This window comes from Bubalus kerabau, chromosome 8 (genome assembly GCF_029407905.1).
Source record: "Bubalus kerabau isolate K-KA32 ecotype Philippines breed swamp buffalo chromosome 8, PCC_UOA_SB_1v2, whole genome shotgun sequence".
In the NCBI taxonomy this organism is placed as follows: domain Eukaryota; kingdom Metazoa; phylum Chordata; class Mammalia; order Artiodactyla; family Bovidae; genus Bubalus; species Bubalus kerabau.
Window position 1 is genome coordinate 108866911 of NC_073631.1, and position 14996 is coordinate 108881906.

The 14996-nt window shown below is 41.8% G+C and overlaps 1 protein-coding gene across 1 annotated transcript; it reads right to left on the minus strand.

Annotated features, from left to right (window-relative positions):
• Positions 1 to 1785: 1785 nt before the first annotated feature.
• On the minus strand, positions 1786 to 5676 carry LOC129659596 (serine protease 1-like). The gene is made up of 5 exons (XM_055591159.1): positions 5637 to 5676; positions 4106 to 4265; positions 3416 to 3673; positions 2470 to 2602; positions 1786 to 1935 (listed from the first exon to the last, which is right to left on the minus strand). Exons 1-5 carry the CDS (start codon positions 5674 to 5676, stop codon positions 1786 to 1788), a joined length of 741 nt encoding a protein of 246 aa, XP_055447134.1.
• Positions 5677 to 14996: the final 9320 nt, after the last annotated feature.

A 14996-nucleotide genomic window follows, 5' to 3' on the forward strand; every position in this document is an offset into this window, starting at 1 on the left:
AGAAGACTCTTGAGAGTCCCTTGGACTGCAAGGAGATCCAACCAGTCCATTCTGAAGATCAGCCCTGGGATTTCTTTGGAAGGAATGATGCTAAAGCTGAAACTCCAGTACTTTGGCCACCTCATGAGAAGAGTTGACTCGTTGGAAAAGACTCTGATGCTGGGAGGGATTGGGTGCAAGAGGAGAAGAGGACGACAGAGGATGAGATGGCTGTATGGCATCACTGACTCAATGGACATGAGTCTGAGTGAACTCCAGGAGTTGGTGATGGACAGGGAGGCCTGGCATGCTGCGATTCATGGGGCTGCAAAGAGTCGGACACGACTGAGCGACTGATCTGATCTGATCTGATCTGACTGGTTACATAGCATGGTCTCAGATAATCTTCAGAATTGGATGAGTGAGGGAGAGGTAGGGTTAGAGTTTGCTGTTATCTGTTGCATGTTCTTTGTTTCTAAAGGGTGTTGAAATGTACAGAAGTAAACCCCATATGGTTAAGAACTACTTTTGGCTTTCTTGGTTTATTGGGTAATGGTAATGATACATAGAAATATTGAACAGAACTCAACAGTTGAACAGACTCTGCATCACTTGCACAATGAAATACTTCTAACAGATTAATGCATAAATTCTGTTCTCAATGTGCATATTCCCTCTCTTCAGATTTGTAAAAGGTTGTTTCTTATAATACAGAATTTTGTCTGATATCAATGCTTCCCAGCCTCCTGAGCTATGAAAAATTAATATTTGTGGTGTAAGCCACCTAGTTTATCTTTCTTTGCTTTAGCAGCTCAAACCAACTTACATAATACACATCCTTCACCTTATCTCTGGGATGGCAAACATTTCCCCCTTTCAAACTTCTTCCACCTGGTCCAATGATTTCATGCTCAAACCCCATTATACTTTCCCCTTGATCCATACCACATTTGCACAGGAACAAGGTGCTCCAAATATTCTCTGGATGACCCGGGCGACAGTGGAAGGTTCAAGGAGCGCTGAAGGACAGAGAACACACCTGTGGCCAAGACTTTTATGTCCTCAGAGTAACAGATCTATTTTTGTCAAATGTATCTGCATTTGTACCTTTTTTGCTTGCTATTCAAAATAGTACATGGTTTGGGCTGAGGTTTGGGAGGTCTACTTTGGGACAGTGGGACAGATTTCTGGCACAAATCATGCCTGCTGTAGCAATAAAATTCCAGACAAAAACAAGAATATCTTGGAGAATGAAAAGAAATACGTAGGTGAAACTTTGGAAAATACAAGATCTGTTTTTTTGTTGGTTTTTTTTTTTAGGATCTGTGATTTCTAAAACACTCTCCAGGGTTACAGCAGTAGCAAAGTGATGGGACTAAGAACAGCAGAGACTTCATCTCAACTTTCCTATGACTAGGCCAGTAACTCTGGGAAGTCAGTCTTAACATTCTACATCTTAGTGTCATTATCTCTGTAAAAATATGATGGTAACATAGACCCATACCCTTATTCATCTTAATAGCCTCAACATCCACACAGAATTTGGCATATAGTAGATGGATATCAATGTATTTTGATGCAGCTGAATGAATGACTAAATCACCTTTCAAATTCCATCTTCATATAATAGTTCAACTCTATGTCCACCATCTTCTCAACAGCCAGATTGAAGAGAAAGTATGTAAAAATCAACTAATTTCACTTGAACATATTTGGTTTTATAAATGATTTTATTTAAGTAGTGCTTTCAGGATGGCAGGAAGGTGGAGCTGGCTAACAGGGAGGGTCATGAAGAGATGAAGCTGTTCAGTTGGAAGCCATGGTCTGCTGAATCCAGCTCACGTAGTTGCAGACCTTGGTGTAGACACCAGGCTTGTTTTTCTGAGCGCAGCCATAGCCCCAGGAGACAATGCCCTGGAGCTTTCCACTGCAGACCACAGGGCCACCGGAGTCACCCTGGGTGAGAAGGAAGAGCCAGTTACAACCCACAGCTCTGCCCAGAGGGGAGAAAGACTCAAAGGTGTTCCTCCTTTCCCCGGGGACCACGTTTCCAAATGCTGATCCTCCATGAGCCCAACTCTTTCCCAGGGAAATCAACTCTCATTCTCCACACTGTACCCCTATTCTTCTCCTCCCTCCTTCTCTCTCCCCTTTTTCCTCAACTGCAGGTCTGTGAGGCCAAGAAGAGACGAGGAACGGGAAGTTCGATGCTGCCCATCCAGCCAGGCTCCTTTCAAAGTTCTCTGCTCCTATATCCTTCCTCAGAAGGGCACCAGGATATACTGTTTGCACAAGATCTGTATATCTTTTCCCCTGAACCTTAACCATTAACACGGCAAAAAGAAAACTTGTTATTTTTCCCCAGCCTATCCTGAGCCCTCATGATCAGTCCCAGAGACAGCGTTTCAATGTTCTGAGTTTCAGGAGCTGGGAAATGCGGTGGAGATACGTGAGGCTGAGCTGATGGACAAGGGGCGCGAAGCAGCTCACCTGGCAGGAGTCCTTTCCGCCCTCCAGGTAGCCTGCACAGAACATGTTGCTGGTGATCTGGCCTGGGTAGGCACTTTTGCAAGCGCTGTCAGATAGGATGGGAGCCTTCAGACACTTCAGGACATCAGGGTAGCTGGCTGTTGGGGACGAGATTGAAAAGAGAAGAGGATTACCCATACATTCTGGGAAATGTCTTTCTCAGTACCTCTCCCCATCTTGCCAATATTCCCATTCCTTCCCTCCAATTGCTAGTAGCTTCTATTTTGGAAGAACAACCATTATCTGGAGGGTCTTCCAAATGGTTTTAGTCAGCAAATTTTTTTCTCCCTAATACTAGTGCTGCTGCTGCTGCTAAGTCGCTTCAGTCGTGTCCGACTCTGTGTGACCCCATAGACGGCAGCCCACCAGGCTCCCCCGTCCCTGGGATTCTCCAGGCAAGAACACTGGAGTGGGTTGCCATTTCCTTCTCCAATGCCTGAAAGTGAAAAGTGAAAGTGAAGTCTCTTAGTCGTGTCCGACTCTTAGTGACCCCATGGACTGCAGCCTACCAGGCTCCTGTGTCCATGGGATTTTCCAGGCAAGAGTACTGGAGTGGGGTGCCATTGCCTTCTCCCCTAATACTAGTATCAGTGACCACATATCTTCAACCTAAAGACTTTATTTCTGAAGCAGGGCTATACTTCGAGCAGTTCCAACCTCAGCCTTTGTTTTATGTACCTATCATTCTTTGTTTCTCTGCAAATCACTATTCATATTTTAGCTGCATACCTGGCAACTTTAGCATGGTTCTTTCTTTCTGTGTTGTCAAGCAGAGGGAACCCTAAGATTACACAGAACCCCACTCTCCTCTGGGAATGCTGCCTTGAGTGACATAGGGCTACCTGACCCTGAACGTGGTTTTCACCTCTAGGATTCTCAGACCTGGTGACCGTGTTCCCCGTGAGACTTACTGCCACTGCTTTTGGTGTTGCCCCAGCCAGAGATGAGACACTGGGTGCCAGCAGAGGCACAGGATGTTGGCAGAGAGACAGAGGCTACTCGGCTGTTGAGACTGGCCGCTGATTTCAGTTTAATCAGCATGATGTCGTTGTTGAAAGTGTTTGAGTTGTAGCTGGGATGGACGATGCTCTTGGATGCACTGATGAATTGCTCATTGCCCTCAACGACATTAATGTTGTCTTCTCCCAGACGCACTTGGATTCCACTGGATCAAAAGATGACAAGTTCTCTAAGTCTCCAGTGTGAGGGCCTCCCCCTCCCCGTGGAGCCCAGTCTTGAGCATAAGCACAGACAGAAGACCCTTGCAGTGCACACACACACACACACACACACACACATACACTCATCTCCTGCGTCCCCTGCACTAGTAGGGTGATTCTTTACCACTGAGCCACCTGGGAAAGAGCTATGTTAGAATAGTCTAGATATATTTAACCACTCACTATTTTTCTTCTTGTGTCTTTACTGCCTTCATTTGGAAGGCCTCAATGCATATGTCTGGTGGGGGTGTATAATGAGGTCTTGGAATCTGAACGCTCCCCCTCAAGCATGACTCTGTAGTTCACCATGATTGTCTTTGGCATGGTTGAGGATGCCCTGACCTCAGAGAACAGGGCTGTGAGTATTGGTTACTTACGACTTGTAGCAGTGAGCCGCAGACACCACCCACTGGCTGTTGATGAGGGAGCCCCCGCAGAAGTGGTAGCCAGAGTTGAGGGACACTTGGTAGGGGACAGTATTTGCCCCACAGGTGTAGCCGCCCACGATCTTGTCATCATCGTCCACGGGGAAAGCAACTGACAGAGGCAAGTTGGAAACTCTTTATAGAACTGATTCATTGTGGAATTTCTACTCAGTAGCACAGTTTTGCAGATGAACCAGGAAAGATAAGTCATGTTCTCTTATGATGCATAATCAGGAAACTGTGATTTAAGTATAATTGTTTTCATAATCTTATTCTAGCACATATGCTTCTTACACTATTATAAGTATCTAACTTTTAGGTTTTAATGCTTTAAATTTGATCAATATAATGATTTTTACATTTGTAACATACATACACAGACAAATAAGAGATTCCTTACATAATAAATGTCCTGAGGCCCGCTACTTGAGGTTATAATGAATACTTTTTACACAAAACCCTGATGAGCAGACATTTAAGTATGTGTTCAATAAAACTTTGGGGTCACCATCATTATGTGTATTTGTAGAGTTCAATATAGGATAAATACCACATGAAGTAACAGAAAGGAAACTTTTAAATGCCATCCAAGAATGTTCTGACCTGAAAGTAATGGAGAGTTTTATTCTTTTGTTCCCCAAGTGTCTTCTTGGTTCTTGCCTAGATGTTCATCAAATGATTTCATAGAACATTATAAGGTGTGTGTCTCCAATGTTTCCCCTCATCCCAATTGTCTAACGATTTAAGTTTATTCAACATTGTAAAGTCGTGACTACTGAGTTGTTATGTTTTCTAAGGACTCCAATATCAGAGATTGTTACATGTACCCTATTATTTATGTATTTTAAAGTAATTTTAGGAAAGACATTTCTTGGTATATAGATAGGTGAAATGAATTTACAGCTATGCAATTTGGGAAAATATGGTAGTAAGTATGAATTGTGTAAAAATTAGCAGTATAAAAATAGAAATAGTAATTTTATATTTCTTTTCATGATTGCATGACATATCATATTATATCAGAGGGATATCATTAGTGAAGATGTGGTAAAATCCAGACCAAAGCTTTTATTCATGAGAAATAGAGTGTCTTTGCCTGTTGAGATCCTACTTAAGGTGCTCTTTAGTATAAAGGAGATGTAATGCTCACAAGACTAGTCCCAATTATTAAATGCAGATCCTTAGAAAGGACAAAACATTTCCTTAACATTGACTATCATTTCTTTTTCACTGTTGCTTCATAGATAGTACCTTGATGTTCAAGGCAAATTCTTCCTCTTAATGTTTTCTGCATTGATCACCCCTGCTAACCATAATCTCTCACAAATGAGATTTAGCTATTTACAGACATATGTATTATTACACTGTTATTTCAACATCTTAAGCCTCTTGAGTATAGAGATTATATTCAACATTCATTGCTGTCTTCCAGAGTAGAAAGCACAACCTTAAATACATCATAGAACCTACTATCAAAACTTACCAGCAGCTCCCAGGAGAGCTAGAAAGATGAAGGTCTTCATGGTTGCTCACTGGTTCTGGACTAGGGACTAGGTTGCAGAGTTTCCATCCACAGCTATTTATATGTCCAGGTTTGTCATTGACACCCATGGCCACCGGTGCCAGAAATGTGATTTCCCAGAAAAATCACAAATCCAAATTTAGAATTCCATGCCACATTGAAGATAAGTCAGCAACCAATTTAAACATCAGCCTGTGTCCACTTTGCCAGAAGGTTATGGGAATGAAAGAAATGAGCCCACATGGTGACATGGTTCCTCAGAATAGAAAGTAAGTTACAGTAAGGTCACAGAACAGGGCTACAGGTGGCCTGATTCCCAGACAAAAAATTTAGGTCCTTGGTTGTCTCAAGTGTGAACATTTAACCTGAGGACTATCCTAAAATCTACACCCTTGAAGTTTAACTAATATTGCTGACTTCACAATATATAATTTGTCTTGTAATAGCTCTGGTTTTATATATCCATGTCAATATTTCATTATTAATAGGAACACTTGTTCCAATGAGAAGAACAAAATCATTCCGATTTGAAATCAAAATAGATCAAGACAGCTAGGAGAAAAGTACAAAAATGTACAAAGTGAAGTCGTTCAGTCATGTCCGACTCTCTGCGTAGCCTACTAAGCTCCTCCATCTATGGAATTTTCCAGGCAAGTGTACTGGAGTGGGTTGCCATTCCTTCTCCAGGGGATCTTCCCAACCCAGGGATTGAACCCGGGTCTCCCACATTGCAGGCAGACGCTTTAGTGTCTGAGCCACCCAGAAAGCCAGCTAGGAGAAAGAATGAGCACAATTTATATTTATCTGGAATTGCTATTTAATAGGCATATTTTAAATACTTAACCTATGTTATTTAGTAATCCTCATGACAACACTTTAAGATACCCATTATTATTCCTTCTTAATCAATGGGAAAACACATACACATAAGTATGAAGGACTTTGCCAAAATCACAAAGCAAGAACATGGTGAGGTCAGGATTCCATCCCAGGAAATCTGGTGTCAGCATTTGTGCTCTTAACAACTGGGTAACACTTCCCTAGTCAGTTCACCCATATCTAGAGATCACAAAAATACAGAATTCTTGGCCACTGAAAAGACAATGGACTTATTGAATGCTTACTGTGTATCAGACACTACAGTTGGGATTTTCCACAGAGCAAATCATTCTGTCCCTAAAAACACATTTTTAAGTGTTGTGCTGTAATTTTTGCCATTTTCTAGATAGGATGGTTGAAGTTTAGATAAGGTGTTTTTCTCAAATTTTCAATAGTATGAAGTAGTCAATACAGGGTTTTGACACAAACACAGCCCTTTCAATTCAGGGTCCTGGCTTCCACTGTGATGCCATACACATAATCAAGGAGAACAATCTGAGCTCTATCAAAATAACGCATGACTCAAAGGGGTATATGGAATTCTTGGTGGTGGTTTTCAATCAGTTGTGTCTCACTGTTTGTGACCTCATGGACTACAGCACACCAGGCTTCCCTGTCCTTTTCCATCTCCCAGAGCTTGCTCAAACTCATGTCCTTTGAGTCAGTGATGCCATCCAACCATCTCATCCTCTGTTGTCCCCTTCTTCTCCTGCCCTCAATCTTTCCCAGCATCAGGGTCTTTTCTAATGAGTTGGCTCTTCGCATCAGGTGGCCAAAGTATTGGAGCTTCAGCTTCAGCATCAGTCTTTCCAATGAATATTTAGGATTGATTTTCTTTAGGACTGACTGATTTGATCTCCTTGCTGCCCAAGGGACTCTTAAGAGTCTTTTTTAACAGTTCAGTTCAGTTCAGTCGCTCAGTCGTGTCCGACTCTTTGCGACCCCATGAATTGCAGCACACCAGGCCTCCCTGTCCATCACCAACTCCTGGAGTTCACTCAAACTCACATCCATCAAGTTGGTGATGCCATCCAACCATCTCATCCTCTATTTGCCATGAAGTGATGGGACTGGATGTCATATCTTAGTTTTTTGAATGTTGAATTTTAAGCCAGCCTTTTTGCTCTTCTCTTTCATCTTCATCAAGAGTATCTTTAGTTCCTCTGCTTTCTGCTGTAAGGGTGGTGTTATCTGCATATCTGAGGTTATTGATATTTCTCCCAGCAATCTCGATTCCAGCTTGTGCTTCATCTAGCCCAGCATTTGACATGATGTACTCTGCATATAAGTTAAATAAGCAGAGTGACAATGGAATTCTAGAAATTCTAGAAAATGCAAGAAATGGGTTCCTGGAGGAGGAATTATCAAAATCGCTGGGATATGGCAGATGTTTCCAGAATAAGTGAATCTACGTGAGAACTAACTTCTACCTAGGTACAGCCATTCTACACCAAATAATACATCTGAATGCCATACTAGTATCTCAGTTCTTCTTTAGCAAGTTGTCACTCCTGGAGTAGTTTCTGTGTCTTTCATAGCTGAAATTTTTCTGATATGAAAATGACTTAGTAGAAGGCAGAGTTTCTCAATTCTGGCAGTATTGATAATATGAGCCTTAGAATTGTTATGGGATATTGGCATGCGCACTGTGGGATATTTATCAGCATCGTTGGCCTGTAGTTACAAGTAGCGCTAGTTCTTCCCCCAGTTCAGTTCAGTTCATTTCAGTCACTCGGTCATGTCTGACTCTTTGTGACCCCATGGACTACAGCACGCCAGGCTTCCCTGTGCATCACCAATTCCCGGCGCTTACTCAAACTCATGTCCATTGAGTCGGTGATGCCATCCAACCATCTCATCCTCTGTTGTCCCCTTCTCCTCCCGCCTTCAATCTTTCCCAGCATCAGGGTCTTTTCAGATGAGTCAGTTCTTTGCATCAGGTGGCCAAAGTATTGGACAGCATTAATGTGGGAAAAACCAAGGACAACTGATGGTGGTGGTGCCTGTGAGTGGGAGGAGAAAGGGGCAGAGTAGACCTGAAAGAGCTTTGTATTCTAATGAAAATCACTAGAGAAATCTCTCTGTGGAACAGGCTAGTGGAATACTGGATCCAAGGGAGGTGTCTCTGTATCCACGTATGCATATTTGTCATTTATGCAAAGTAGGTGAGCAAGTCTGAGAAAGACATCCTTGCATGATTGTGAGGGAGCTTTTTTGAGCCTCAAGGTCTCTTATACTTCTGAGATGCTGAAAACTTTCTATGAGGTTCGATCCTGGAGATAGGACTGAAAATTCCCAAACTCAATAAATATTCTTGTCTGCTCCTTCTGTGTGCAAACCTCCTGATCTCAATAACTTCAATTATTTCTCATTTAGGATCAACACAGAATATGCCATAATATGTGGTGATCTCCTTCTTCAAACTCTTCCCATAAAAGAACCATAAGCTATGTATGGGGCATATACATATTTTTTTTACCCCCAAATGTGGGTTGGTGTCTATACTACTTTTCCTAACCTCACACATATGGTGGCCCAGAGGCATGTGTCCATATTAATTAATCTGTATTTTTGTCACCTCTCTTTCCCATGCATGTGGCTTAGTGACCTTGGAGGCACTAGTTTAAATAATCCTCCAGCAAATATGTTAACATTTGTATTGGCAGGAACAACAGTCACTGGTCTCTAAGGGTAATTTATGCCCTTTTCCTCAATGAGTCTGTTTTTCCTTTTCTTGGCTTCTTCTGCCATTTTCCTGGTTAATACATCTCCAGTCATCAAGGCTAAACTGGGCTGACTCTTTACCACTACAATGTGTAGGGAAATTTTATTAAGGATTCCTCTTCTTGAGAAAAGATGTACTAAGTAACGTAGTAAAAATGGAAGCAAACAATAAGGCAGCAAAATACAAAAGGATCAAGGTTCACAGCATACGCGTCTGTAACACCCTCGGTGCTGACCTGAGAGTCTGTGCTAAGCCGAATTTCTAATGCTGCCATAAAGGAAGTCACGGTTAGTGAACAGGATGTTCTTTTTTGATAAAGGAACCCTGGAAACAGGCTGAGTTTTCCTTGAGAGTTCTGCTCAAGGGTGGCATTCGTTTGGGGACATTTCTAGTCTAGCTTCGTGTGTCTGCCCCCACATTTTGGTTGTAGCATCGGCAACTTTTTTCTGTAAAAGGATAGCTCGTACATGCTTTAAGATTTGCAGGCAGTGTGGTGTCTGTCACAGCTACTCTGCTCTTGACCATAAGCCACTCTAAACAGTATGTAAAGGAGTGAGACCGCTGTGTTGCAGGACAAGCTTATTTACTAAAACAGGCTACAGGCCAGCTTATTTCTGGGTCACAGGCTGTCGACCCTGCTTCAGAAGATAGGGATGAAACCATTATATGCCCCATATCCAGACTTGAAGGCTTAGTGCTGAAGAATTGATGTTTTCAAACTGTGGTGCTGGGGAAGACTCCTTGGACTGCAAGAGATCAAAGCAGTAAATCCTAAAGGAAATCAATGCTGAATATTCATGGGAAGGATGGATGCTGAAGCTGAAGCTCCAATACTTTGGCCTCCTGATGCAAAGAGCCAACTCATTAGAAAGGACCCTGATGCTGGCATAGCTGGAGGGCAGGAAGAGAAGGGGACACCAGAGGATGAGATGGTTGGATAGCATCACTGACTCAGTGGACATGAGTTTGTGCAAACTTTGGGAGACAGTGAAAGACAGGGAAGCCTGGCATGCTGCAGTCCATGGGCTTGCAGAGTCTGACACAACTGAGTGACTGAATAGCAGCAAACATTCAGACTTCAAATTAAATGGTATTCATTTTCAGTGATCAGGTATGACTTGAAATATTGCCATCTAATTTGTTGCCTTTTCTTCAAGCAATATTTTAGGTAGAAAAGAAGAGAGGGGTTGAGGATTTAGAGCCAGAATGTTGGAATGACAGAGAACAGGGCAGGAAAAAGGAAATTCTGACAGAAATAGATCATTTTCCCAAAGAAGGAGCAGTGACAACATATTGGAAAGGAATGTTTAGATCTGGGACCAGAGTTCTAGCCTTCATTCAGTCACTAGCTTTTTGCCTTTTTTTTTTTTTTTTTTTTTTTGGTCCCTGAACTTTAATATCCTCATGGGTAAAATTAATAGCCACAGAAAAAATTTGGTGAGATGCAGAGGTTGACATGATCTTTGATTCACATAATAGAGTTTTGCTGAAGTGCTAACATAAATAAATCATATCTCTGTCAGAATTCATATTTCCATGCAAATTTTAAAATTATTTGTTCTACCTCTGTGAAAAAAAAGTCACTGATATTTTGATAGAGATTGCACTGAATCTGTAGATTGCCTTAGGTAATTTGATCATTTTAACACTGTTGATGCTCCCAATCCAAGACCATGGAATATCTTTCCATCTGTTTGTATCATCTTTCTTTCATTAGTGTCACAGTTTTCTGAATATAGGTCTTTTACCGCTTTAGATAAGTTTATTCCTAGGTGTTTTTTTTTTTTTTTGATGTGATGGTAAATAGGATTGTTCCTTTAATTTCTCTTTATGATAGTTCATTGTTAGTACATAGAGATGCAACAGATCTCTGCATATAAATTTTGTATCTTGCAACTTCATTGATGAGCTCTAGTCGTTTTCTGGTGGTATTGATGTCCAGATTGATCAGGAGGCTTTCCTGCCTGAGGAAATAGACAGCGGTGTTGAGATCTATAATGGGGACCGCAAGACCAAGGTGTCCAACACACTGGAAAGTCGGCTGGATCTCATAGCCCAGCAGATGATGCCCGAAGTGCAGGGAGCCTTGTTTGGTTCAAATGCCAACAGGAAGCTTTTGGACTAAGACAGCAGGAGGTGTGTGACATGGACGCTCCGGACGTTGGAAGAAACGAGATGGCCTGTATAGCTTCCTGTTTGCTGTCCCCTGCCCTTATTTGTCCATGGATGCTCTTCTGTAGCTAATGTTCTCCAACTGATGGGTAATGACGGGAGTCTCAGTTAGTACCATAGGAAACCTTCCTCTAGCTTGTCTCAAAGTAGCACAATTTCCCGCCATTCTGCAGCGCGCAGTTGCAGGGCCAGGTGTGGGTGCGTGCGTGTCCCGCACCTCCTGCTGTCCTGGGCTCCACCGTCCAGCCTACAGGCGGTGGGGTGGTAGACTCAGTCCTCAAGTGCATGTGGGCCTCATCCCTTCTAGCAGCAGCTTCACGCCTACCTGTTTGGACCTAGAAGTGTCTGTAAATGTGATTTTAAGGTCTATTCCATCAATCTGCTCTATTTATTAAAACACAACATGGAGGTAAAAAAAAAAAAAGAAGAAGAAGATCATGTGGCTTATATTCTTCAATTTGTTAATGTGGTGTATCACATTAATTGATTTGATTTGAGGATACTGCAAATCCTTAGTCCCTGGGATAAGTGCCACTTGATCATGGTGTATTATCTTTTTAATGTATCGTTGGATTGTTAGTTGGCATGTTTTTGCATCTATGTTCATAAGTGATATTTTACCTATAATTTTCTTTTTTGTGATAGATTTGTCTGGTTTTGGTATCAGGCCTGTAATTTTCTTTTTTTGTGATAACTTTGTCTACTTTGAGCCTCACAGAATACATTCAGAAGTGTTCCTTCCTCTGCAATATTTGGGAATAGTTTGAGAAGGAAAGGTGTTAACTCTTCTCTAAACATTTTGTAGAATTCACCCGTGAAGCCATCTGGTCCTGGCCTTTTCTTCTTGGGAGTGTTATAATTACTGATTCAATTTTTTTTTTTTTACTGGTAATGGTCTGTTCTTATTTTCTATTTCTTCCTGGTTCAATCTTGGGAGATTGTCTCTTTCTAAGGATTTGTTCATTTCTTCTAGGTTCCCCATAGTTGTTAATAGTAATCTCTGAAGGTCCTTTGTATTTCTGCGATGTTGCTGTAACTTATTTTCATTTCTGATTTTATTGATTTGGTCCCTCCCCCTTCTTTTTCTGGGTAAATGCTTATCAATTTTTTTTACCTTTTCAAAGAACAGCTTTTACTTTCATTGATCTGATCTCTTCTGCTGTTTCCTTTTTAGTCTGTATTTCATTTATTTCTGCTCTAATCTTTATGATTTCTTTCCTTCTACTAACTTTGGGTTTTGTTCTTCTTTCCCTCCTTCTTTCGGGTGTAAAGTTAGGTTGTTTGAGGTTTTTCTTGCTCCTGAGATAAACTTTTATAGCTAAAAACATCTTTTTTAGAACTGCTTTTGCTACATGCCATAGGTTTTGGATCATTGTATTTTTGTTACTCTGTCTTCCATTTGCAGCCACATCTACCCTCCACCCTACAAGATTAGCTGGTAAAGCAGACCTAATAAAAGGCAATTCAATTTATCACAGAAAAGTTCAGGTATGTAATCTGAGACCCACAGCATCAGTAGAGCATGTGCAAATGCCTTTATGAAATGATTTGCAAACTTACTGCTTGTGATAATTATGATCTGGGGAGGCATTTATGGAGAGAGAACATCCTATTGGATTAGAAGGAAAGGAGATCAGGAAGAGAAACAGAGATGGATGGAGGTAAAAGTGAAGCTGAAGGTCAAAATAGAGCAACAAAAATAGGAAATGATGAGAAACAAGGAAAACATAGTCCCCAACCCAAGTCAGTTTTTTTATTAAGGCAGTTTTCTGCCAAATATGTTCATATCCTCAAGAATGCTGAGAGCATAGGTAGGAAGTCAGGAAAACTTGTTTTTTGGTGATTTGTCTTAAGCTCCATCATCCCAAATCCCTTTAATATACATACCTGGCTTTATGGGATATCAGTTCAGTTCAGTCACTCAGTCGTGTCCGACTCTCTGCGACCCCATGAATTGCAGCATGCCAGGCCTCCCTTTCCATCACCAGCTCCCGGAGTTCACTCAGACTCACGTCCATTGAGTCAGTGATGCCATCCAGCCATCTCATCCTCTGTCGTCCCCTTCTCCTCCTGCCCCCAATCCCTCCCAGCATCAGAGTCTTTTCCAATGAGTCAACTCTTCGCATGAGGTGGCCAAAGTACTGGAGTTTCAGCTTTAGCATCATTCCTTCCAAAGAAATCCCAGGGCTGATCTCCTTCAGAATGGACTGGTTGGATCTCCTTGCAGTCCAAGGGACTCTCAAGAGTCTTCTCCAACACCACAGTTCAAAAGCATCAATTCTTCGGTGCTCAGCCTTCTTCACAGTCCAACTCTCACATCCATACATGACCACAGGAAAAACCATAGCCTTGACTAGACGGACCTTTGTTGGCAAAGTAAAGTCTCTGCTTTTCAATATGCTATCTAGGTTGGTCATAACTTTCCTTCCAAGGAGTAAGTGTCTTTTAATTTTATGGCTGCAGTCACCATCTGCAGTGATTTTGGAACCCCCAAAATTAAAGTCTGACACTGTTTCCACTGTTTCCCCATCTTTTGTCCATGAAGTGATGGGACCAGATGCCATGATCTTCGTTTTCTGAATGTTGAGCTTTAAGCCAACTTGTTCACTCTCCACTTTCACTTTCATCAAGAGGCTTTTTAGTCCGTCTTCACTTTCTGCCATAAGAGTGGTGTCATCTGCATATCTGAGGTTATTGAGATTTCTCCCGGCAATCTTGATTCTAGCTTGTGTTTCTTCCAGTCCAGCGTTTCTCATGATGTACTCTGCATAGAAGTTAAATAAGCAGAGTGACAATATGCAGCCTTGACGTACTCCTTTTCCTATTTGGAACCAGTCTGTTGTTCCATGTCCAGTTCTAACTGTTGCTTCCTGACCTGCATACAGATTTCTCAAGAGGCAGGTCAGGTGGTCTGGTAGTCCCATCTCTTTCAGAATTTTCCACAGTTTATTGTGATCCACACAGTCAGAGGCTTTGGCATAGTCAATAAAGCAGAAATAGATGTTTTTCTGGAACTCTCTTGCTTTTTCGATGATCCAGCGGATGTTGGCAATTTGATCTCTGGTTCCTCTGCCTTTTCTAAAAGGGATATAGTTCCTATCAAAGTAAATTGATACCCAAGGAGATCCACTACTTAATTCAGAAATATTTTTTGACTCTGGTTTTAGAAACTACACTTTGGGGGATTAGGAAAAGGAAAGTAGTAGGCACCTTGAAGTCCACTCCAGGAGGAAGACATAGGTCCTTGGGCATGGGAGTGAGCAATCATTCACAAGTGTCGTAACTTTCAGGACTCTCAGTCAGCTGTCACTTTCCTACTTTATCCTTGGGGGGTGACAGTCATCAGGCAAACCATTTAGCAATCTTAGAAGAGAAGACAGGCTCGCATAGGACAAGTCATCTCAAGCTAACCCCATTTTCTTTGGGTGAGCTCACTAGGTTGAGGACTTTAGAGAAAAATTGGAACCTTGCATGTCTTGTTTTCAGCAAAGTACTGGACAGTATTTCTATGGTATTTTTGTACTTTCCATGGTATTTTTTACAAG